Below are 26,058 nucleotides of genomic sequence, written 5' to 3'. Positions count from 1 at the left end.
TTGTACAGATGTTCTAGATTTTTCATGGCCAAAGTGTACATTTATTCTGTATTTCTTCCGTCAATGTACTTGCGTCCTTTACAGCATCAGTCTAACATCTAAGATGGTAAGATTAATTTAGAAATAACAAAATAATTATTTTCAGACCGCAAAGGATCAGTCATCGCATTTAAAAAACCAGCCATTACAATGTGTTCAGTATTTTCTCCATAAGCACTGCTGGCGGTAGGTCGCTGGGGCAATGCTTTGTGGACACCACAGCCAAGATGATCCCATTAAAGACCGTGCACATGCTCAGTTATGTCTACCAGAGCAAAACTTTGAAGGCTGAGCGTGAGGGCTGAGGTCATTGCACAGCTTAGCGGTAGGAAAAAAAATCGACTACCGTAGCCTCCATTTTGAGGAGTATGAAATAGGGGAATCGCATAGTTTGTATCGACCGCTGCACAGTGACAACACAAGGCACATCATAAAAGCCGCCGACATGGACGACCTGTTCAGTCCGCGAAGGTATTTTCCAGTTGCTAAATAGTGTATGATTTTACATTTGAGGAAAATGTTTGCTTTGCGATTGCTATATGAAATACTTCGAATTGCAATGGTCATAGACGGAGTTCTTGCCAAGCTCGACCCTTTGCAGCTAGACAGCAAATAGCCATGCTAACGTTCGCTAGCTACGAAAGGAATTTTCATTGCCTTGGTAGTGTTTGCATAATTGCGACACGCGGTGCATTGTGGACTAAATATTGTCATATGTGTCAAATCAGTTGTCACCGATGTTTTGTATTTTCTATTGGTGTGCATGTTTCTCTTTAAAGAGCTGAGATGCTAGCGTTATTCGCTAGCTTGCTGTAGGTTATGTCAACACTCCATTTTGCGATTAACGTGCTAGCTACACATTGACGAGCCACGTAAAATACCACTTAGAAGATGGGTTATTAATGACCCTTTAAGTCATATTATGCTGCATATGGCTTAAAACAAAACAGTTTCGGGCCATGTTAGTTTGTGTTTTGGAATAAGAAGTCGAAGTGTGTGAGCAAGATACTCTTCGAAGGGTTCGTTTTTGCAATCTGAAGGCAGCGAAGTAGCCGCATTTCCATTGGCTGTTTTTGATGGATGGGTGGTACTAGTGTAAATCACAGCCCAATTAAATTATACTCACGGAAGCTAATAAACATATTATTGCATGCTCATTCGTTTTTTTTGCAACTGGTTATGTAACAGTTGCATACATACCTTTGGAATGTATTAATTTGATACCAAGCGCAAATTGTATTTATTGTAAAAATTAACTATCAGGATGATTTACTTGTTCCATGTCTGTTTCCGTAGTCATCCCTTCCATGATCATACATGGCGTTTTTAGCTTTACAAATGATACATGATCATGAATATTGATTGAAAGAAGGTACGCTGGTATATTTGCATAATCATATTTTTTAGGTCTTGTTGAGAATACTCATAAGAACTTGTCTCTATTCGCAGGAGCCTGAACAGTACACAGGGGGAGATCAGAGTGGGACCAAGTCACCAGGTAAGTTTATAAAACTAGTTACGTGTTTTTTTTTTTTCAACCGATTTACATTGTTTAGAGACAACATTGTTTAGAGAGATACACCTTTGATTTAGAAATTCTAAAATAAGTCAAATAGTATAACAACTGTTGCTGCTGTCTCCCCTAAATAAAGTTTCTTTGTAGTTGCTTCTATGTGTAAGAAATCTACCAATGTTTTCTGCTATCACAGTGCAATATGTCTTCTTGGGGTTTACATTGTGTGTTTGCGTTCACTCAGGCTAAGCTCCCGGAACTGCAACCACGTCCAGCCCCAGGTATACAAGCACAGACAGAGAACGAAGAGCTGGTGTGGATGCCAGGAGTCAATGACTGTGACTTGCTCATGTATCTGAGAGCTGCAAGGTTAGTGTTCTTGCCTTTCTTGTCCAGAGCATTGTTTTAGCTAAATGGCATGTGCTTCTCCACCACATGTACTGAGTGTATTTCATTATCTACCATGTTAAAGTGATGATAGTAACTTCCTGTTGCTTCTGGCTGAAGGAGCATGGCAGCATTCGCAGGCATGTGTGATGGTGGATCTACGGAAGATGGATGTCTAGCAGCTTCTCGTGATGACACCACACTTAACGCACTGAATATGGTGAGCAGTAACTGGGGTCTGTTATATATATATATATATATATATATATATATATATATATATATATATATATATATATATATATATATATATATATATATATATATATATATATATATATATATATATATATATATATATATATATATATATATATATATATCTCAATGTATTCATATATATCTAAATCACAGAGAGTTGTCCGTTTCCCCACCAGTTACATGCAAGCCATTATGATGCAGCCAAGGCCCTCCAGCGCCTTGTGAAGAAACCTGTCCCCAAGCTCATTGAGAAATGCTGGTCAGAAGATGACATGGTAAAGATACCTGATTTTACTCAAGGTTACAATATACAAGTTTGGTCCAAAATACTTTTTTGTTTTACATTTGGCACCAACAAATGTAACCTCTATGCACAACAGAAACGCTTCATCAAAGGCCTGAGACAGTACGGCAAAAACTTCTTCCGGATTCGGAAGGAACTGCTGCCGAGCAAGAAAACTGTAAATACAATAATTGTCTGTTTGTAATATGTCTCATTGTTGTCTTGGGATTTGGTGTGCACACTCAGACTATGACTTAGAAATGCAACCATTTGTTTTTAGGGTGAATTGATCACTTTCTACTACCACTGGAAGAAAACACCGGAGGCTGCAGGCACACGGCCATACCGGCAGCACCGTCGACAGCCATCCTCTCGCAAGGCCAAGACCCGCTCGTCTGCAGCCCCAGTGAATACCCCCTCTAGATCACAGTCAAGTGAGTGATTATTGATTCAAGTGTTCAAAGTTATATCCCAACTCACCCATGAATTTGTTCTCTGCATGACATGTATGTATGTTGGAAATGTTTATGTGATCTCTCTTGTCTGCAGTGGACCTCAGTTCAGCCAGTGAGGATGACCTGGATAGTGAGGACAGTGAACAGGAGATGAAAGGCTATTCCTGTGGTCACTGTGGAACCACAAGTAAGGACACCTTAATCCCCCCTGACCCTTGCCTGTACACAGTACTAATCATTCACCATGAGCCCCTCCTAATCTTGTGTTTATTCAGCCTCTAAGGACTGGCACCACGGGGGCAGAGATAACATCTTGCTCTGCACGACCTGTCGCAACTTCTACAACAAACATGGCCGCCTGCCTCCAGCCCAAAAGCCTGTAGATCCTCCGTTTATGTTCAAACCTGTGAAGGAGGAGGAAGAGGGACACGGTGGGAAACATGGCATGAGGACACGACGCAGCAGAGCGCCAGTAAGTTTCAGAAGCTTCTGGAGTGTCTCTCCCTCAGATGCTCACTTAAATAACGTAAGGTTCCCCATCGTCATGTTACCTTATTGTAAGTAACCCAAAACATTTGTTGCATCTAGCTATCCTCTCTAAGGAGTGGTCATAAGAGACTGACAAGCTCCCCTACCAGTGAGGACCAGCAGTCCAGTTGCCAACCCTCCCCCAACGGAGCAACTTCCACTGGCTCAAGAACCTCTGGCACTGACAATAAGACTGATTCTCCTAAGAAGCCTGGAAAAGTAAACACATACATTTTTTTTGTGCCTGGAATACAAATGTCATTGACCAGCTCCTACATCAAATGACTGCATCTAATACATCACTTTAGAATCAATCAATTTCATGCCAATGCTTTTGAACATTATCTTTAGTGATCACAGTAAATGTAAAGACGTATTTATACGTCATTATTGGTCTCTGTCAAAGTAATAGCTTCCATGAAATGATGTTTCAGTCACAGAAGGTGAAGGAGGAGGCATCGTTACCAAAGACTGCCAAACGTGGGAGGGAGACAGCAGCCCAGGAAGCAGAGGAGCCGGAGAAAACGACACCCAAAAGGCCTAAGACACGGGTAATCATAATAAACTAGTTTGCTTCTCAGATTTTATATGATATACACTAGAGAAATGAATATTCATCTTAGGATGGTATGTTGTTTTACCCAGGAGCACCAAGAGTCACGGTCAGAGGGAGAGGCTGAGGGTGAGGTGGAAGAGGAGAGCTCTGACAGTCGCAGTGCCAACGATGATGGCAGCAGTGACACCAAAGACATTGATCAGGACAACCGCAGCTCCTCCCCCAGCATCCCCAGCCCTCACCAGGGCAACGAGAGCGACTCTGACTCCTCTGCTCAACAGGCTGCGCATCAGGCAGAGTCCCAGGCACCTACTGCCACCCCTCTTGACACACAGACCCCACAGACCACCCCCTCACAGGCACCTATCACTCCCTGCCGGCCCCCCCAGAGCACATCCCCTCCACAGTCTGCTCATGGCTCTCCCTCTCCAGGGCCTGCACAGCCAGTGTCTGTTCAGGCCACCGCTGGCTATCCGACAGGGCAACACAGCCGACCTCAACCCACTCCTCATCCTCTCTCGGCCCCCTCACTGCTCCCACCCCCTATGGGACAAGCCTTCCCTCTGTCACCTGCATTTCAGGGTCCACCTTGTGCTAGTTCTCACCCCAGCCAGCCTCTGCCCGCCCACGGCCCTCCATCCCAGCGCCCTCCTCACTTCTCCAGGGAGCCCCAGTTCCCTCACCCCCCTGCATCTGGGCCTCAGATCAAACCTCCTCCAACCACACCCATCCCACCATCACACAAGCAGCCCATACACCTGTCTGCTACTCCTTTCCCTCAGATGCCATCCAACCTCCCTCCTCCACCAGCCCTGAAACCCCTCAACTCTTTGCCTAACCAGCACCCGCCAGGTGCCCCTCCACCCCCCCTCCAGCTTATGGCCCAACCTCTGCCCATGCAGGCTCTCCCACCCCAGCCTCCTGTGCTCACCCAGCTACAGAGCCTCCCAGGCAGAAGCAGCCACACCTCCCTGCCCTCTGCTGGTTCCTCTCACCCTGTTCCCTCCGCCTCGCCATCTACTGTTGGCCCAGTCCCTGGCCTCCAGTCTTCCCTCTCGTCTCTTCCTCTACGCCCCTTGCCTAACACCCCCATGGGAGGAGCGCATGTCCAGATTAAAGAGGAGCCATTGGATGAATGTGAAGAGCCAGAGAGCCCGCCCCCTCCACCCAGGAGCCCCTCTCCAGAACCTACCGTTGTGAACATTGCCAGTCACGCCAGCCAATCAGCACGGTACAATACAGTATTACCATACAGCACAATACAGTTACATCTCATAAGTCTATATGCTGAATGTGCACTTATCATACTGTTATTACTTTCAGGTTCATCAAACACCTGGACCGTGGCTACAATTCGTGCTCCAGGACAGACCTGTTCTTCACTCCCCTTGCGGCATCCAAGCTGGCAAAGAAAAGAGAAGACGCGATGGAGAAGTGCAGGAGAGAAGCTGAGCACAACGCTCGACAGGAACGGGAGAGGGAGAAGGAGCGGGAAAGGGAGCGAGAAAGGGAGAGGGAGGCAGACAAAAATGCGGTGAGTGTTGTAGGCGTGCGTTTTCGGATCTTGTCTCAAATCTTACTGTCTAAATGCAGCACGTCAGTGATGGCTTGTGTCACATACTTCCTCCCCCCTGTAGAGAGCTTCCAGCTCCTCCCATGACAGCCGTATGAGTGAACCCCAGATGTCTGGACAAGGCCACATGCGCTCTTCCTTTGAGCAGCCCCCCACCACCGTGGCTGCAGTGCCCCCTTACATAGGTCCCGACACACCTGCGCTGCGCACTCTCAGCGAGTACGCCCGGCCTCATGTCATGTCCCCCACCAATCGCAACCACCCCTTCTTCTACTCCTTGAGCCCAGGGGATCCCCTGCTGGCATACCACATGCCTGGCCTGTACAGCGCCGAGCCCAGCCTGCGAGAGCGTGAGCTCAGGAACCTGAGAGAGGGAGCTCCGGGAAAGGATGAAACCAGGCTTCGAAGTCAAGCCCCCTGAGATGGAAACCCTCCACCACTCAGCCAACCCCATGGAGCACTTTGCCCGACATGGAGCTTTGGCGCTCCCCCACATAGCTGGGCCGCCACACCCTTTTGCTCACTTTCACCATGGTCTGAACCATCTTGAGAGAGAGAGACTGGCTCTCGCTGGGCCACAGCTGCGCCCTGAGCTGAGCTACGCAGAGCGACTGACGGCAGAGAGGCTTCATGCGGAGAGGATGGCCTCTGTGGCCAACGACCCTGCAGCAAGGCTGCAAATGCTCAACGTAACGCCACACCATCACCAACACTCTCACATCCACTCCCACCTCCACCTGCACCAACAAGACCCACTCAATCAAGGTGAGGCTGGCCTCTTCATCCTGCACAGGAGTTATTGTCGCTTCACAGAATTCTTCCCCAAATTAAGTTGGACCCTAGGTGCAAAATCTATTTGAAGTAATGAACTCCAAAAGCTCCTTTTAGATGACCTTGACCCCTATTTTGACCCCTATGGTTCATCATATTCACACATGGCTGAACTCATCAAACCTGGTTCTGATGAGGCTTTGTGGTTGTTTTTGAATGATTTCCTGATTTAAATTGTGTCTCTTTTCCCCCTAGTGGTCAAAAAAGTCTAAAGACATTTGTAACATATGAGTGCCTTTTTAGAGATACCCAAACGTATCACAGGGTTGTGTGTAAGAATTGGCCGTTCATGTATGTAAGTTATTATAAACTGAACATTACTGTTTTTATCACAGTGTAATTGCAGAATAGTCTATGATTTAAGAAAGATATATGTATGTTGTCTGAGCAAAATATCTAATAACGTATACATCATAATACATGTATTGCACACATTGTTGATGTAACAATTTCCAGAAGTTACATGTCCAGTTTTGTTTCAACTCAACAGTTTTATACATGATAAAACTCTTATACTATTATCATGTTAATAACTGTTCAATTCCTCTAGGTTCAGGCCCACACCCTCTGGTGGATCCTCTGGCCTCGGGGCCTCGCCTGGCCAGGTTCCCCTTCCCCACGGGCCCCATGCCCAACCCACTGCTCAATGATCTGCCACACGATCATGACATGCTACGCCACCCTCTGTTTGGTGAGTAATTCTTCCCCCGCAACCGCATACTCGCACATACCAGTGTAAATGTTTGTTCTGTAGGTTTGCCTCTTCATATTTGTGATGATGTTAGGGAACCAGGCTATTAATCAGAAGTTTGCCGGTTTGATTCTCTGCCATGCCAAATGACGTTGTGTCCTTGGGCAAGGCACTTCACCCTACTTGCCTCGGGGGGGAATGTCCCTGTACTTACTGTAAGTCGCCCTGGATAAAAGCGTCTGCTAAATTACTAAATGATGCGTGTTGCCGCCCCAGGAGCATATCCCAGGGAGCTGCAGGGCCCCATCCCCCAGATGTCTGCTGCTCACCAGCTGCAGGCCATGCATGCCCAGTCTGCAGAGCTGCAGAGGATGGCCATGGAGCAGCAGTGGCTTCATGGGCACCACCACCTCCATGGTGGACCAATGCCTGGACAAGAGGATTACTACAGGTAAGGGCATCCTCCTGCTGGGATGTCTCGTCTCGTCATCTACCGCTTATCCGGGGTTCGGGTCGCAGGAGCAGTAACCTAAGCAGGGAGGCCCAGACTTCCCTCTCCCCGGCCACTTCCACCAGCTCTTCCTGGGGGACCCCGAGGTGTTCCCAGGCCAGCCGAGAGACATAGTCCTGCTGGGATGTGAAACTGGATATATTTTTGAATTGTGTTTATTTGAGTTTGTGTGTGTCAGATTCTCTATTTAATATAGCCTGACATATTTTTTTAAATTCATATTTATTGTGAGTTATTCAGGACATAAACCTCAAATTACAGATTTAGGCCAGAAGAAGACTGTTTACAAATGCACATAAACAACATTTCCAATACTGACAAGTGTATTTCTTTTCACAGCCGTTTGAAGAAAGAGGGTGACAAGCCATCATGAGATTCCAGATGGTGCACATAATAACAGAACAGACAAAGGAACTGTGTACTTTTGACATTATAAGAGAATTGATCTTGGTGTATCTTTTGAATGGTTTTAATATATTTCCTCAAAAACAATCTGTGGATCTGTATGCTTGTTTCTTGTTCAGCACTTAAAGGGAGGGATGGTTAACTCACAGTCATTGTTTGTTAGATGGTTTGATACTTATAGTAGTGGCATAGAATTTGTTCTGTTTATTCTATGCAATTTTTATTTTCTAGAAAAGATACAAGTCTTTTCTATTAACGTAGTATTAGAATCCTGCTTATGTCATGGAATATAAAATAGTGGAAAGCACAACAGATATGACATGGAAAAGCGACGTCTGTCAAACCGTGGATTGTAAGAGAATCATCCCTTTCATTTCTAAGCAATCTAACTGAACTCCTTGTACAGAATAACATTTAACTTGCTGTTTGAATGACTAACTGTAATGACCTTGCATGACTGTTTCCATTAAGTTCTTATAAAACTAGATTACCAAGTTCAGCTGTTTGTGTTTAGACAAAAACATTAGCAGTCTAATTCAAATATTTGTCTAAATCCTAAAGTTTTATATTTCAAGATATCTTTTCACAATTTAACCTAAGCTCTTGCTCATTAATTTTTGAGATTGTAAATAATATATGTTCAATATTCTATATTATTAACTATGATTAATATTAGGTGTGGACTCTTGACTTTCAAGTTGGCACAGTAAAGTTAAATTATTTAGCTATATACAAATATAGCCTTATAAGGTGAGACATTGTAAATTGAGTATAACTTACGTCACACCTGACAGAAAAAAGTGTCTAGAACAATGGATGCAGATAGTACTACAGTATAATAGATTTGGATAGACAGATAATAAAGGTATTTAAACCTTGGTGTCCCAATGGAAAAATCCTGTTTGAATTTTGTGAAATGATATATAAAAAAATATTGTATGAAGTGTGTATTTATTTGAATAAATACATCTGCAATTACATTTAGTACTGTTGTACTGGCATGTGGCTGAGGGCATTTAACACACAATGACGACTTGGGAACCCTTTTTGTGATGTCAAGCTCCTTGGGGTTTTTAGTTGAGTGTAGACTTGTGGACTCACAGAATGTTTGTGAAGAAAGGGCTGAAATTACACAATGGAGAGAATGAGTAGAAAGGGAAAGATTCATTGTTTTATTCACTAGTGATTACATATTTCTATCACAGATACTTCATAGTGAATACAAGGTACATATTTTACGCATATGACATGCATTATTCAAGCTGCAAGCATCAATGTATATTGTGTAAATGTTGCTATACTACGTTAATGTAAATAGTACATTATTATGCAAGGCAGTAATTAATTATTAAACAAGTACACAATGCAAGAAGTGTCATTCTTTATGCAGGAGTCTTAATCTGCTGACCATTCCTTCAAAATTAACTCTCATTGCATACAGTTACTTGACATACAAGTCATGGTACATATTGGCTTGATTTATTACATTTGCCCAATTTGGTCATTTCTGTGCAATGCCTACATTACTGAAGCAACATTGAGGCATGGTTCCACCAAATGTATTGCCAGTGACGCATGACACGTAAAAACTTGCCTATTCTTTTCCCAAAATACCTACTTAAACCATCCAAATACTTTCAGACTGATGAATGTTTTACAAATAGACGTTCTACACAAAAATATATGGTTCCTTTCCTTTGCACTGTTTTCTGTGAGTTTTTGAATTCATAAATGTACATTTGATTGTTGAATATGCATGCTAATATAAATCATTTTCAGTTTTGTGTGAAGCACCCATGTCCGTCACAATTCTCAGTCCTACCGTTCTACTCTACAGTATGGTCCCTACCAACCTCCTCCCCAGGTCAGCCCTGCTAGTTCTGCTTTTAAAGAATGTTTGATACTATGCTTGGATGCAAAACTTGTCACATATTATTCACAAACTAGAAGGATTAGTATGACTTACAACATACCTTTACACCTCTCCAACGTAAGGCACTGTATTATTTGATTCTCTGCTATTTTCGTATTAGTATAAACATTTAAATGGATCACACCAGCAACCAGCTACAGATAGACAAAAGTGAAAATATCGGGAAAGGTTTCCTTTCTAAATGTTGTACATATCATGGCTCCTCTTCAGTTGGCTTCCTCCTCATGTATCGTCGCAGGTACTGGATTGCAGATATTGCACTCACATTTGCTAGCAGGGCTGAACATAGTTTAAAAAAATTATGAGTGACCACAATCCACTTATAAACAGTGAATTCGGATGCATAGTGCATAGTCAAATACAAATATAGTATAGTGAAAAAAATACCTTAAGAAAGATCAGGTTTCTACTGCAATTGTATGTTATTTGGATTGTCGTATTTACCTGCTTTCCAAGCATCTACTGCCTGGGGATCAGTGGACCTCAGAACCCAGGAGGCAAAGGCAATGCAGACCAGACACATGTCTGACTGCTTCAGAGCAAAGTGGAGGCCATCTCTCCCTATGACAAAGATTAAGATAAGTGGGATGGAAACATACATTCTCCTGCATGCAATTAATGCCTCTTTCAGTTTTGTAGCACATATTCCCACAGGGAGTTACACTTACTTGTTATCAAGACAGATGTTTGTAGAGTGTTAAATCGCCTGTGCTGTTCAGCAAGTTCTCTGAAAATCTGTTGCCCAAGTTGTATTACTTGAGGAGGCATTAAAGTGATCCTAGTCTTGACCATTTCAGTGACTTGGTTGTCACTATCGATATCTGTCAATTTCCTATGGGATGCAGGTGGGAACACCCAGGCGCCTGACCTTCTACACCAGCTGCTACCTTTCCCCGGAAAGTGGATTCTCCTCAAAGAGAGCAACCTTTTCCAATCCATCTGCCAGACATCCCTGTTAAAGAGTTGTTGGTACCCATATGAGGCTGTTGTGGTGGACCCAGCGTGTTGGGACTGGATGTCATCACGAGTCACCACTCGGATAGGTGAGCTATCATCCTCCCCCTCAGACTCAGCGTATGTGTCAAGTGGAAACAAGAGATAATCCAGCTCTGGGAAGGTAAGATCCGTAGGAGCTGAGTGAGAGCAAGAGAAGATAGGAACAGGTTCTCCTTTGTTGCCCTGGGACAGCTGAAGAGGAGAGAGTAACATTCCACTTCCATACTTTGAGAGAGGGCAGTTGGATACCTCAGGCACTGACGTGCTGTGCGGGTCATAGATAAGTGCTGTGTAGTTATCTCTTGGCTCATCATCTTCAAAAAGACATTCAAATACCTCTGGGAAGGAGATCTGATATTGCTGATCTAGAATATCAACATTTGTGAAAATTGGGGAGGGCGATCTTGTTCTGGGTGTGATGTTACCATTCACTTCAAGGAACGGGCTGTCGTCAAAGACCTGGCTGGTGCTGTGAATCAAACTTCTTTCTGCCTGTTCAAGTATCGAAGGCAAAGAAATGTCCTTTAGCTGCACCTCCATTTCAAAGGCATTTACATTGCGCATACTTTTGCTTTTTGTCAGCCCTCTTAGAAATGTATCATTGTCTGAAAAGAGAGAATTTGGGATGCAGTCTCCAAAGCCCTGTACTGTTTGTTGTTCAACATCAACATGGTTCCCTTGTTTCCCAAGGTCCATGTCTTCCTCTTGTAAGGATCCTTTATAGTACATAAGTTCGTTTGACATTTGACCTTGGAGTTTTAAATCCTGTGGCTCAGGACTGGGATTTGTGCTGGCTCCAATAAACTGCATGTATTCCTCATCAAAATCAGAGAAGGTAGAAAATTCACAGCTTGAACGGTCTGGTTTGGAGTCATCAAGGTGTGTAAAATAGTCTGAGTCTGCAGTATCTGATGGGTCCACTTGAGGGCCATCTGTTAAAAGGTATTCTGTTGAATCAGCTATGGAATTGTCCGGCACATGAGTATCTATGACACCCACTTGTTCTCCTGCTGTTATCGGAAGCTGATGTGCTTCTCTTATTGGTGATGGGCTTCTAGTTTTCCTAAGTTGTAAGATGTCCTTTATTGTCAATTTTTCCATTTCATCCCAGAATGCAGAGATGGCATACACTGGTCGAGTGGGGACTAATGGGGTATATCTATCAGGGCTCTCAGGAACAGAGCAAGATGTCACTGTTACAGTAGGAAGAAGAGGAGTGGGACATCTATCTACATCTCCCACCATGTTGGCCTGTGGCAAAAGCTCACAGTCTGCCAAAAGTTTACTGTCTTCATGTACTGTTTTTTCCATGTTTGTATCAGACTGTGAGCGGTGTGGAGAATCACATGTCATTGAGCTGTGTGGTGGCATTGGGTGGTTACTGTGTACAATGTGTGGACATGTTATGTCAGAGTCAAAGTAATTGTGATCGGATGTGTCCTCGTAACTTTCATGTTCCTGTGGCAAGTCTTCATCCACATCTGACTGTAAATTAGCTACAGTAATTTGTTGGGTTGAGGAGGTGCTTGAGGCAGAGAAAGTGTATTCTGATACATTGTTATGTGTCATCGGTGAAAGATGCCTTTGTGCTTCATGAAGCAGTTGCTGAGGTTCCTCGGCAGAATCTGTAGCTAAAAAATATTCATCAGAATCAAAGCTGGCAGTGGAAAAGAAGTCTGTGTCGTCTTTTAATTCCTGAGAATCAGTGCTGTCCATTTTAAGTGCATTTTCATTTATATGTGTAAATATCACATCATTGTTGTTTGTGAGTACTCCATGTGTTACCATCTGTTCTAAGCTGTCAGTTAAGTCATGTTTAACAATTAACATTTTAGAGTCATCGATACCATCTGAGGGGAACTCTGAAGAGATTTCATCCTCAAATGAAGGAGAGGTTGTAGTAATTTGTTTTAGGTCAAATAAAAGTTGTCCATTTGAAAGATCTGTACATATGGGAGAGGTTGGTTGTGCCGTTGAATTATGGTATGATTGGGGAACGTTTTCCATGTCTTCTACCTCAGATTCATTAACTCTATCTTTTTTCAACCCTGGGCCACATTTGTAGGGATTATCTGTTGAGTCGGAGGTACTGGCATTGTCATCAGAGCTCCTACAAATCTTTACAAGTTTTTTTCTTCTTTTTTTTTTGGCCAAGGGGGCAGCCTGCCGTCTCTGTCGTAGGGTACTGTCATTCACAGTCACAAACCAACGCTCCTTCTCTCCTCGAGGGGCCTCACAGCTGTCACTATCACATGCAGCTTGATCTGGACAGCACAACAGCTCCGGGTTTTTGTTCAGCTCTGCATGTTGACGGTTTGGTGGCGCTGACTCTGAAATTATGCCTGATGACAATGTGCTTGATGTTCCACCCTCCTTTTGCTGGTTTTCACTAATTGCTTTGAGATCTGTCAAATCTGAGAAGCCACTGCTAGCACCACCAGCATGGTTAGATGATTCCAAGGCTGATCCTTCATCATGAACTGGTTCAACCATTACACTATGCTCCATGAACATTTGATCATCAGTGATGCTCTTGTCTGTTACCTCTGTGTCCTGCTCAACTCTTTTTGTTGTCATTAACTCTTTAGTAGCAGCGTTTTTCTCAGAGGGATCAATATGACTTTTATATGGCTTTTGTGACTCTGAGGAAATGGTCAGGATCCCATTCATCTTCAGGGGAGCACTGACCTGTCCAGGTGTGTCTGGTGGATTATCTGGTTGTGTGTCTCCAAGCCCTGTCTGACAGGAGTGCAATGGCAGGATTGTGCAACCCTCGTCCGCCTTTCTGAGTCCCTCGACATTAGGCTCAGATGGAGGGGTCCTTGTACAAGCAATCTGCATCGGCTCATGACTGCTTATGTCTTCAACAGGGCTTGCTGCACTTTCTAAATCTTCTGAGTCACTCAAGCTAGAATCATCCGGGCCTGCAAGAGTGGGCTGCAGGAGGCAGCATTCCTCACTCTCTTCATTGAAGCCCTCCCAGTCCCGCTCTGCAAGGTGTACACTGTGGTCTAAGTCATCCATTTTTACCGAAATCTTTTTACACGCTCCAGCATCTGTGAAAATGTCATGTCAGAGGATCAGATGATTTACCTTTTCCTTTAAGTAAAATGTTCCTCAAACCAATATGACAACCATAGGCAAGTTAAGATGTAAAACAGGGCAATGTCAATTAAACACTTTGGGAAAAACATTAAATTTGGAAGATTATTCCAGGGCTGGCGAGCAAGAGTTGTAATATCAAGTCTGGAACCATGCAGAAAAAAACTGAAAGGTAACATGCGCCATAGGAGCATGTTGGTTCCATAACAGAGCCCCAAAATACTACATGGCCTTACTCCTGGAAAACAAGTCATGTGATCTGATTGCTGCAGCAACTGTGCTAGTCCACAAGATCATAACAGGCCTAGAGTCAATAAGGATCCCAAAGAGCATCTGGTATACCTATACTTGACTCAACTCTCATGTATTTTTCCATCCAGTCACATCTACAAGCATAAATAAAAAAGTGTCACCATATTCTTCATGCACTACTAATAAGCCAAAAACAAGATATGTATTAGTGTATAGTGGATTATTAACTCATTGATCAAAGCTTTTGATATAATTGAAACATATGGTGATCTACAGTGATGTTGACTCAACCAGGATAAATCAATTATGAACAGTACTGTTGTGGTGTTTCGGGTTGGTGGCCTTAAATAGGTGTATATGTTCCATTGTCAGTGACATTGGACACATGAAGGTTAACATATCCAACATAGTTAGGCAGTACCAATGTGTTTATTCTGCCCTGGGTGTAACAAGGCAGCCTACCTGTTGCCGAGGCAGACAAGTTAAAGATCCAAGCTGTCAGTCGACTCTCCTTGCAGGGCCATCCTCCAGTGTCCCCATACCCTTGTGTGTCGGAGTGAGGTCTTGCCATTCAACCATTATAAATAGAGCAATGTGTCTCGTCACATGTAGTGGCGTCCTTAGAAGCTTTGCCCTCCCAGAGGTGTAACATTTCAGTCCTTTAAATAGAGGCCCTCTGGAGTTTGTAAAGGTAATTTCAGTTGCAGTACATTGTTCAATTCACCTTAACCCTGTACAATAAGCAATGTAAGGCACACTGATATGCTGTTGATGGACAGTGAAAAAGTGCCTCCATTTATTTTACAACGCTAGAATTGAACTGAAGTGATTCATAGAGCATCAGTCTGAAAATTATGTTGTTATATGTCTGGCGTGTCATGGTAATACCATGACCTGTCTAAAAAACAGTTCATTAAGATGAATAATAAAACAAATTGTAATAACGGTTGCATGAATTGGTAAAAACAAAGGTATAGGGAAATGTTTATCTCGCCCAGTTGGGCTGTGAATAGTTCTATATATTTACAGCACTATAACAAGTACCTGCTTATAAAGTAAAAGAATGCTCAATGTGTGACTATGGGGATGTGTAAAGGGTACAGGGTAAAGTAGATTATATATAAGGTCAGTATGCTAACTCTTAAGGTATGCTCATGTGATAGCTACTGCATGATTAAAGGATGTCCCAAATGAATAATGCCGTATCCTTAAGGCTCTTATTACATAACAATTTGAGAAATTACTTTACATTACTCATGTTATAGATGACTTAATTTTTGTGGATTTATAGTTCATTTATTTATTTACTGTTCTTAAATACAATAGTTATTAACACACATATTGAAGAAATGTTCAAACCAAAACAATACACTCTAGGCTACCTATTTTTGTGAAAGCAATTAAAAACAAGATAACATTTTTTATGGTATTTATGACCACTTCCGGAGAATGTCCTCTCACCAATCAAAATGTTTGACTAACATGCTGTCCATCCAATCATAAAATAGTATCCAGATAGCATTTTGGTGGATGGGGGAAGACAATGGGGAAGACTCTACAACGCATGAACATAATAAAGACAACATGTATTCTATTTCAATCTTGCACTAGTAAAATATCGTCTTTTACACAAATGTTGTGTAAAAGCGGTATTTTGATCGATATTGTGAGTAGCCTACATGAACTCAAATCTGCACGCTTGGCCATAATTACAACAGTGACTTTAGAGAACGACAACTCTGTATTAACTTGTCTAACACGCCCCTGAGCGTGGTGTACTGTGGGAAGGCAAGCGGTCCAGAGCGTTAATAAACGCTGTAGTGGACACGCGTATTGGATAAGGGTAAGTGCAGAACATCGCCATCACAAAAGCAGGGAGCATATAAATATCCTAGCGACATAAGATTCAAGCTTCTGGGGGAAAACTCAAATGTGCTTACCTGGTGATAATTAAAGTGTTATCTGTATCTTGTTTTCTTTTCTTTTTTATCAGGGGTTGTCGTTGTGTTCACGTTGGATACACCTGTCTGCAGTTCTGAGAGAAAGCATTTGACCTAGACATGAAGATTTGTCATATTTTATTTGAAGCCATTACTAACTATGGCAGTGTGGCAGGGTAAAGAAGGGTGTTTGTGGAGGACCTCCAAATGGCAGTCATGTTGTGTCTATGACAGTTGAGAAGGCCGGTGGGACAGAGCACCGAAAAATATATATACATCAGCAGAAGCAGCATCATTAATAAAAACATCCTAAGGAAGCAGCCAATCTGACTGCCCATCCAAATTATTCCAGTTTCTATACAAATACAGGTCAAGGGGTTACTGGGATGGTTTGTGCAGCACATCTTCTTCCATTCTATCCACACCCTCACATCCTGCTGCTGGCTGCTGGGCAGCCTGGTCAATACTTCCTGGCTGGTAAGTAGGGCCTGTGGGCCCCTCTCAGGAATAGATGTGGGATGCCTGCAGAAAGGACAGGTAATCTGAACCCCCTCCTGTTCCACAGACACAGCCATGATCTGAGAGACACATTCCAGGCAAAATGTATGGGTGCAGTCCAGCATCTTGGGTGTCTTGAAGACATTGTCATAAGCGTTGAAACAGATCGAGCATTCTGGTTTGACCCCAGGATGGTCAGGCTCATCATCCACTGAAGTTATGTTTGTATGCCAGACTTCTGGGCTCTGCATTGCTCTTGTCCTTCGGTGTACATTTAAAAAGAGCGCCTGAAAGATGCAAGTGCAGTAAAACAGCGTTGAGTAAGCTGTCAGCAATGTCGCCACAGTAATACAATTGGAGCAGTTTGGATTTGTTGCTAAGGTGTGAGGCCCAGCATAAGGAAGGTTAACATTCAGTTCCAATAGTGTATGTGATACATTAATTATTAACTTCTCCCTGCTTCCTCCAATCTCCTGTAGATAGACACTGTAAGCAATGATCTAAAATATTGTTAAATATTGTAGAAACATAGGATGTTCCATAAAAAAAAATAATAGATAGAATATTATCTTCAACGTATTCGGTCATCTGTCAACTACATTTTATTGAGCCTCGATATTTTGACAGATCTGTACTGTTTCACAGAACTTCTTGATTCCTTACCTTTGAAGTTTGGTATTGGGTGTCTGTGAGGGTGGTTCTGAGAGAAATATTAGAATTTGGGCATTGTTCGAAATGAATGTAGCGTTGTCATCATAATAGCAACATAGAATGTCGAGTTTCTTGCCTTCTCTTTTACTGTTGTGAAGTTTCACCTGCTCACAATTCTCCTTTAGGTAGATAGAGAAGAAAGCTCATTTTGATTCCCCAATCTCTCTTGGGCCAGAAGACTAGGCAGGAAGGTTGGGAAAAAAATTGATAAAGATGACTCAGCAAATGGATGGGAGTGAGTATTGGTAAAATAAAGCATAACTTCTTTGTTTGGCTTAACAGTCAATACATAATGGAGACATAATGGGAGATTAAAATAAAGGTGCTTTAATCCTGTAAACAATACAGACTCTTCAGAACATACTTCATGATGATTAAACTAGAAAAATTACATTACAAAAAACACAAATAAATCATTTGTATAAAACCTGTATGTACAGATGTACAATTGTAGAATGGCTGTACAACAGCTAATGTCTACGCAAAAGATGAATACTCCTTTGAATAAAATCCCATCAGTGGTTCCTATTCTCTGATTAACAACTTCACAAGATTCACCTATAAACACAGCATGGAACTCCAAATGACCCATAGCCAACTTGTGTTCTGTCCCCAAACTTGCTATTCGTAAAAATCACTGGATTATTGATTTAAGAATGTGCTGTATAAGGCCACAGGATACCAATTAAATACCCAATACTATCATCTAATTCTGACTTATCACCACGCTTTTCCTTGTAAAAACTTCAAGCAAACACAAATGGCACAGCAATGTGTAAGTGCATTTAGCTTGAAAGACAAACATCTCAACACAGTTTGGCAAAACATTCACAAATGAAGCTCCTTGTCAGTGCTGAAATGAAATTCAAGTAATGTCTGTATGATAAATAAAAAGTAGAACTTCATCTGAACATCTATTTAAGATTCCAGAAAATGTAATGTAGTTCAACCCAACCTTATACCAATCCAGTACATAGGCATAAGGGTATTTAATGTTTACAAAACAACAATGGGTCCAACTGAAATTTGCCATGTCAATTTCAAGCGCCCTTTCTTTGATTTACTTTCTTATTGAGCATGTGTGCAACAAAACAATACATCATAATACATCCAATTTGGTTCAGAGCTTTGACTACAAATTACTCACTCATAGGTCATTCACTATCCACAATGGAGGATAATGTAAAAACTATTCTGGCCCAAAGCAAAATATGCATACTGAAAAAAATACATTTTAAAAAGAACTATTCACAAAAAACGAGCAAACAAAGAAGGTTGTGGCAATGTTGCAGATGAAAGACATGCCAACCAATGCTGTTAACATGCCTTGGCACACATGAACTGCTCTTCGCTTTACACATTGTAGACTTTGGTGGTGGCAGTGGTGGGGATTGTGGCACCGCTAGACGCAGATATGGCAGAGGGACGCTCCCTTCTGACATATCTTGGTTTTCTCCCTAAAGATATAACGGGAATGGAGAAATTAAGGAACCTGACAAACTCAATGGCAAGTCTCAATTACACATGGACTTGACCCACACATATTTAACCCTTGTGCTGCCTTCGGGTCACATGACCAAAAGGTTCATAACGAACCATCGTTGTGTTTACCCAATACAAAAGCATTTTTTTTTTTTTTTTTTAACCTTCTTAATGTGGGGGGTCTAAGACAGCCCAACGGTTAAAAGAAAATGCTTCACTTTGTTTTTGTATGTGGTAAAGTTGTCGCAAACAACGGTGGGTCACAATGACTGATGGGTCAGAATGACCCGAGGAGAACACAAGGGTTAAATAACTAAACTCTTACACAACACAATGCATCTGTCTGTGAAGATTACTCTTTTATATCATAGTTCAACTACTTTGAATCCAATTCCACAGTACTGTCCAATTCTGTACCATCCTAGCATTATAACAGGTATAGTGCATGTTGAGGGTTTCTTACCTGAAGATGTTGATCCTGGTATCATGACAGCCTTTATACAATAGAGAAGAAAAAAGCCTCGGTCATTGAACCACTTAAGATTGTAGTTTTGATCATGCCTGCGCTACTGGAATACAGTGGAAAACAAAACTTACTGTTTCACTTGGCTGGAAGATGTAGGCTGTAAAGGCCACAAACACAAAGTATGACTGGTCAATTCAGTTTGATCCTATTCAACCAGTATTAACTATATACTTTTGCAATCAAATTGATCAACAAATTTAAATTACACTTGTTGCGCCGGTAAAATATACTGGGAAGTCGATGCGAGCGCTTGAGGTAGAAAAATGAGGCAACAGACAGGATCAGGAACAGGCTAATCAACAAAGTTCCAAGCAGGAGGGAGGCTGCCACTCCTGGGCCACCTGGTTACAAAAACATAACAACCAAAATGCCCAAATAAACACAAAAAAGTTACATTTTACACATAACAAACAAACACGGAATCACATTTGTACTGTAAACTAGATAAACATTCACACATGAAATACTTTCTGGAATTGTACAAGATCTATGACATGATTTTGTAGGATGTCCAATCATCACAATTGCTTACCAATGTTGGGAGTAAAGGTAGTCATTGTCGTTCGATTTGTCTTCTCCATAGTGTAAGCTAAATCAGGCAAAGACATGCAAATGAGCATAAGAAGTACATCCACTACCATAAATTCTAATAAATGAAGATTCATTCTAATTTTTCAAAGAAAAAGATGTTTCAAAGATGTTACTCCCCTCCCCCCATTCTCAAGGGCTCTTCTAGTGACTACATACTGTAATTGCAGGCTGTGAGGTTGTCCATTTCAATAGTTGCTGGGTCACACTGCATACACAAAGAAGTATTGTTCTCCAGGACACGTAGATAACATCCTAAGGACATCAACACAGTATAGTTATAGTATAGTAATAGTTTTCTGTTGGTTTATGATTGAGGTATGCATTTTGGCTTTACCCTTTAATGACAAGGCTAGAAATAGTGAGAAATATACATTCTACCTTGATGATAAGAGGTCATAAGAGATGTGTAGGGACTTGTCAAGGAGGGGAAATGGATGCACCTGGTGATAGTAAATTACCTGGCTCACAGTGAGTGTAATTTGAACATGAACTGTTTACTCTTTGTCTTTCTCCACAGCAGTCAAATTGATTCTGATGAAGAGCCTATGCAAAACAATAAATAGTTGTTAAATGTCAAGGCTAAAGCTGAATCTCGTGTCACATGTAATAGTCTAGTCACCATTTCCCTACTGCCTGGACATTGGTTTGAAATAGAATGCACAAGGAAATTGTTGTAGTTACTTATTTACCTTGATCCCTGGGGCGTCAGGCCTGAACACAATCAAACTCACTGCCAATACTATGGGGTTTGATAGAGCCATTATTGGTGGCTTGAAGCTGAAAAATATTAGATTGTCAGTCACCAACAAATCTAACTAGAAACCTCTGGCAAATAATAAATATAAATTTCACAACAACAATTTGGGAGCAGCAACAGTTAGACAATGCCAATGACTCAATGGATACACACCACAATCTAGAACATCCAGTTTAGCAAGATAGTTGTGGGTGTCTCACAGCTAGCTACTGGTAGCTAAATCACATGTTGTTGACACAGGCGAATGACATTTAAATATGTCTGTATTCAAATATAAAACCAACAACTTAGCATTCACAGTTCATTTCATCACCAAAAGAAAACTTCCATTTACTCACCCGGCACTAGACTGCGATTCGAAGAGTTTTAACTCCAATACCATACACCCATTTACTAACAGCACTGACAGTTCTGACAGTGAGACTTCCGGCGCAGCGCGATTGTCTTTCAAAATAAAGGTCTTTACTTGATTTAATTGGAGAAATTATTAGAATGTCTCCTGATTAGATTAACTTTTTATAGGCTAGAGACATGTTATTACAAATGTATTATTTATCACTGATTGATGCGTGTAGCCACAGTACCAGACTAGGGACTTACAAGTTCATTTCGCAGGACAAATGTCCAGCGAAATACTAATGATATCATAGGAAGGAGTGTGTTTTTCATGACGTAGCTATACTTCGGTGTAGAATAATTGATTCCAGGAGTACTTCTGAGTTAGTTAAAAATTCTGACACGGTGCATGATACCCACCTGCATCAAATTGAGCACCTTTGTCAAAGTTAGTGTGGTTGACGGGGCCCAATAGAAATGCATAGCCCAATTTAAAAAAATCTAATTTTGACTAATGACCTGACTTCATATACTATACGTACTCTTGCAAGAGGGCATTGAACGCAGTCTGAAACAGTAACAGTTGCTCATAAGGGATGGGTCCTTGGCAAGTCATGCCTTTAGTTGTTATAGCCCCCAAAATAGATGTCCCTATGGGCAGGGTGGATAACTTTGGTGGTAAATTTGTGTTGAAATTACCAAGGCCCTGACCTGGTTGTGTAATACAGACACTGTGGTGAGGAAGACATGGCAGAGACTGTACTACCTCAGACATTTCAGGAAATTGTTTCCCCACATACTCCGTAATATCTATACGTGTACCATCGAGAGCATCCTGACAGGGAAGGTTACGGTCAGCTGAAGTATCCCAGGAGGAGTAGCCTACTACACCTTTAAGGCATCTACGCTAAACGGTGCAGTGCAGGACTATGTTAGCAGAATCATTAAGGATTCCAGTAGGCCCTTTCAAATATAACGGCACCTTCTCTCTTTTGTGGTTGAGGAGAAGGATCTATCTATCCTGAGGCCCTGACATATTCTACCCTCAGGCCATCCAGAATCTGAATGAGGATATTTCAAGGACTGATTGTCGTTCCCCATCACGATGCCATGCCTTCTGTATTGCTCCAGAAATTCACATAAAGGTGCTGGGAAACTGACACAATGTGTTGACTTTTACAGAATGCACAATTGTAAACAGGTTAGCCTACATGAGCTTCCATTAATCCATTAACATATTTTCGCCAATGTCCCAATTCAATCATTATAAAGCATGTTTTAAATAAGGATGACAGAGGGAAATTAATTTTAAAATATTTTTGCTTTTCAACAGGTACACTTTTTGAGGTTAATCTTGTTTATTACTAACTTGTTCAACCACATGCTCTTGGTTCTTCCCTTTGGCACTTTGGTTTTTCACAATGTATGCTTCATGTTTTGGATGCCCGCAATGTTTGGGGCTATCTCGTTGTTATGATCAGTGACCTAGCAAGTTTTGTAAAGCTCTCTCTTGCAAGTCGCTTTGGATAAAAGCGTCTGCTAAATGAATGAATGTGAATGTTAAAACGCCCCACGAGACAGCGGGTGTGCTGATATGGCGGGAATAATTATAGACAGTTGGCGTGTCATTAGTTGTCATCTCACTGCTATTCTGGGTTCGAATAAACCAGGCTAATTAATCAAGCACTACACAGCTGGGTTGTTTAGTAAGTTGCTAATGTTAGCTATTCAATACAGGAAAACTAGCGTTCTACAGCTCGGCTACAAATGACCAGAAGGGCACCTCTTTGAATTTGAAGTATTTGTTGGTGTTTGTGATGTACGATTTACGTTAGCTTGTTTAGTTAGAGCTAGCGTTATATGGGTTGATAACAGTTTGGTTGGTTTGGTCAAACAAATCACTTACTTCATTTTATAATTTACTGTTTGCTAAGTTACTGTGTTGGTGGTTAATTAGTGTAATATTGCGACCGCGCCAGCGACCGGTAATAAGCCAGCTAGCTAGTTAGCCTACAGCTACATTTGAGCTCCAGTATTTTTTATGAATGCTGTATTTGAATTCATCAAAATCAGACTTTCCCAGTTCATTTTAGCTGTTGTACACATTGGTTTTTCTTAGTATACAATGTTCTTTTCCCACCGCAACAGGTGTGTAAAATGAATCCAAATGTGTGGAACATAAAGGAAATCCTAAGCCTCCCAACCGGAACTTGGTAGGCAACTACTCATGATAAAAGTTCGTTTATAGAACCTGATTTAGCGCTGTCGTACTTACTTAGTTCATATGCAAATACTGAAATATCTCTCTCCTTTCTCTCTTTCTAAAAATAGTGTAACTAAGAGTATAAGTAGGAATGGGGCTACCAGTGACTACTCCAGTATATCAGACTCACAGTTTCTGTTCGGATCTCAATTCTGGCCTGAAAACTCACAGGGCACGTCTCAGGAAATACCGTTTTCATCTAGAGCCTCCCAACAAAGTTCACAGGAGGTAGCTAAAATATATATTTTTTTCTGAGAAGATTTAACATTTTTGCCATTTTAGATTTGCAAGTTATGTTCTCAAATAGCCCAGTAACCTGTTGCTATCAATTATGGCAAAACATTTGTCAATGTATCCATCTCATGTATCACTATTGATCCCATTACTAAAAGTTTATTCAGTACATGCTTTGATAATTATCCCTCTTTGTAGCACCAATTAAGACAGGGAATCATGTAGATCATAATTTCTCAAATGCATATTGACATTGTTTCTTTTTAGGCAAGTGATCCAAAAATCTCAATCAACTATCAAACAAAACCATTCCTACTTGAGAGAGACTGCAAAGACAAAATCAGAGTACCAAATTTCCCTACTGGAAAGGTTTTTAGCATTCTGGATAGATTTGAAGCGGACAAGAAAAAGGCAAAAGAAAAAAGGGAAAGGTCTGCACTGATATTGAGGCTCTTAGTATGAGCAATCCTCCACATTTCCTTTGAATCCTTTCTTCATCAACATATTGACACAACAATGCAAGCCTATAACCTAATCATGTTTTATTTGTTATCAGTGATATCCTTGCCACAGAATGTCTTCAGTTTCGGGAAAACCTTGAAAATGTAAGCAATGACATAAAGTTATCTTTTAAGATAATTATGTTCATCTATTAATAAAGCAACCTTTTTTTCCAGATGAAGTGCTCACTTGCTGGCATTGAAGAAAATACAACCATGGGCAGAACAGTCTTATTGGAAGAATTAAAAAATGTGACAAAGACATGTAAGTTTAGGTGTAACTAAGAATTTGGTAACATTCTGATATAGTGATATTCTCCATTAAGTGTGGGTTTAGCTCAGTGCTAGAGCATTTGCAGATTAAGAGGGTGCAGGTTGAACCAACAATGTGACATTCTGATTTCAATTATTCATATATGTAATTGTATTGCATTAATTCCTCCAAGCACAATTAAATTAATATACAATGATGGAGATAGCATTTCTATTTCTATCGACATCTTAGCATCAACATTAATCATAAATCTTCCCTCCATTCGCTAAGGATATTTTCTGACCAGTAGGTAGTGCTCTTGGTCAACAAATAAATTGGTCTCACTTCTGTTACCCTTAGGATCCCCACTCTGTCACTTTGTATTAGAAAGTGATCATAAGGATTCACTTTGATTGGTTTGTGGACATTGGTTAATCATTGTTAAAATAGGGTACACTATCACCTGCATTGTAGTTTACAAACTCAAACCATTTAAGCCTTTCTAGTACAAGTATATGCCTGTAAATTGGACTTCTTATATCTTTGCAGTGCAACAAAATATTTCCAGTCTGCAGGATGGCATTGCATCGCTTGAGGAAAAGGTAGCCAAGGTGAGAAATTGTTAACCTTGCGTGATGTGCATATGTTATGAAGCCAGATTTTATCCATAGGCATTTTTGTGTAAAAAAAAACTTTCATTAGAATCCTTTGATTTCCAAAAAAACGGTTTTGTTATTTTGTCCTAGACTGGAGTGGTCACCACAGAACTACACTCCAATGTGGATAACTTGCAGAAGAACCTGGAGGCCTTGAGACAAGAGCAAGGCAGAGACCAAAACATGCTTGAAGAGGCCCTATCCCTACTAGGCACCTTGGTTTCCAAGCATTCAAAGCCGACCCCTGTCAAGATGACCAACAGTATGGTCCAGACATCGCCAAGTCTGGTTGAGAGGCCATTTGAGCTTGAGCAGAGTAGACAGCCTGACTACAGCAACCATGACCTCACCCAGCCTTACGACAGTCAGCCTGCAGTTCCCTCCAAAGGCCCTTGGGGCAGGAGCATCACAGCTGGCCACAGATTCACTCAGAGAGGCCGCAGGAAGCAGCCTCTCGGGAACAGAAGGCCAGCACTGCTACCACCACAGACCAGGAGCAGGAGGAGAGGATGGGATGAAAACAGCCAACAACCAACAGAAAGAATTAAAGAGGAATCTGATAAATCACCTGTCAAAAAGCAGGATGTTATTCTCAAGCCAGAACCTTTGAAACAACACAATAGGGAGACCAAAACTAACAAAGGCAAGGAAGGATTCCTCAATCCTTTCACCTGGTCCCAGGATAGTAACAGCTCTCTGTGCATCAAAGGGAGTGAGAATCTTGCATGGGAACAGTTGCCAGCTAATCCCACAACTGAGGTCACAGGGAGAGCCAGGGGCTTCTGGCAGCTGTTTGACATAAGTTGTGATTCTGACTAATGTGGTGAGTGATGGTCATGCCCAATCCATTAACCCTTGGGGGTTGTTTAACTTTACAAAATGAATGGCAAAATTGTTTTAACTTGCTGTAATAAACCACTGTTCATTAAATTCTCACTTCAGTTTTTTTGAGTGTGAATGAATATGTGACTTTGTTAGTCTATATATTATTTAAA

The 26,058-nt window shown here is 41.6% G+C and overlaps 4 protein-coding genes across 7 annotated transcripts; 2 read left to right on the top strand and 2 right to left on the bottom strand.

Moving 5' to 3' along the window:
• Positions 1–155: 155 nt before the first annotated feature.
• Positions 156–9,011, top strand: rereb (arginine-glutamic acid dipeptide (RE) repeats b). The gene is given in 18 exon segments (XM_084704286.1): positions 156–510; positions 1,489–1,537; positions 1,797–1,921; positions 2,060–2,159; positions 2,377–2,475; positions 2,581–2,661; positions 2,764–2,917; positions 3,033–3,125; positions 3,214–3,410; positions 3,527–3,685; positions 3,901–4,017; positions 4,112–5,253; positions 5,346–5,556; positions 5,660–5,961; positions 5,963–6,360; positions 6,977–7,117; positions 7,394–7,568; positions 7,968–9,011. Coding segments are annotated over 18 exon segments (3,603 nt in total). The 5' UTR covers positions 156–484; the 3' UTR covers positions 8,002–9,011.
• A 171-nt stretch (positions 9,012–9,182) lies between these two features.
• Positions 9,183–14,887, bottom strand: perm1b (PPARGC1 and ESRR induced regulator, muscle 1b). Its single transcript, XM_084704285.1, has 4 exons — positions 14,779–14,887; positions 10,635–14,018; positions 10,411–10,527; positions 9,183–10,245 (listed from the first exon to the last, which is right to left on the bottom strand). Exons 1-4 carry the CDS (start codon positions 14,885–14,887, stop codon positions 10,160–10,162), a joined length of 3,696 nt encoding a protein of 1,231 aa, XP_084560411.1. The 3' UTR covers positions 9,183–10,159.
• A 2,882-nt stretch (positions 14,888–17,769) lies between these two features.
• c9h1orf159 (chromosome 9 C1orf159 homolog) lies at positions 17,770–23,571 on the bottom strand. 2 transcript variants are annotated; one of them, XM_084704001.1, is made up of 9 exons: positions 23,433–23,571; positions 20,754–20,841; positions 20,523–20,607; positions 20,221–20,316; positions 20,006–20,062; positions 19,680–19,814; positions 19,545–19,570; positions 19,411–19,441; positions 17,770–18,922 (listed from the first exon to the last, which is right to left on the bottom strand). In XM_084704001.1, the coding sequence occupies exons 2-9, from the start codon at positions 20,823–20,825 to the stop codon at positions 18,819–18,821; spliced, it is 606 nt and encodes a 201-aa protein (XP_084560127.1). In that variant the 5' UTR covers positions 20,826–20,841; positions 23,433–23,571; the 3' UTR covers positions 17,770–18,818. The 2 variants fall into 2 exon arrangements, with proteins under 2 accessions (XP_084560127.1, XP_084560126.1); XM_084704000.1 differs by lacking the exon at positions 23,433–23,571 and adding an exon at positions 21,160–21,270.
• Positions 22,120–25,993, top strand: iho1 (interactor of HORMAD1 1). Of its 3 annotated transcripts, none has more exons than XM_084703999.1 (8): positions 22,120–22,302; positions 23,306–23,370; positions 23,489–23,648; positions 23,922–24,085; positions 24,211–24,259; positions 24,332–24,419; positions 24,957–25,018; positions 25,154–25,993. In XM_084703999.1, exons 2-8 carry the CDS (start codon positions 23,315–23,317, stop codon positions 25,880–25,882), a joined length of 1,308 nt encoding a protein of 435 aa, XP_084560125.1. In that variant the 5' UTR covers positions 22,120–22,302; positions 23,306–23,314; the 3' UTR covers positions 25,883–25,993. The 3 variants fall into 3 exon arrangements, with proteins under 3 accessions (XP_084560125.1, XP_084560123.1, XP_084560124.1); XM_084703997.1 differs by lacking the exon at positions 22,120–22,302 and adding an exon at positions 22,710–22,863; XM_084703998.1 differs by lacking the exon at positions 22,120–22,302 and adding an exon at positions 22,828–22,976.
• The last annotated feature ends 65 nt before the right edge of the window (positions 25,994–26,058 follow it).

Source organism: Hypomesus nipponensis, chromosome 9 (assembly GCF_054491055.1).
Source record: "Hypomesus nipponensis isolate SF chromosome 9, ASM5449105v1, whole genome shotgun sequence".
NCBI lineage: Eukaryota > Metazoa > Chordata > Actinopteri > Osmeriformes > Osmeridae > Hypomesus > Hypomesus nipponensis.
Note: the sequence above shows the minus strand (reverse complement) of the source record. Positions and strands in the feature narration are given on the sequence as shown.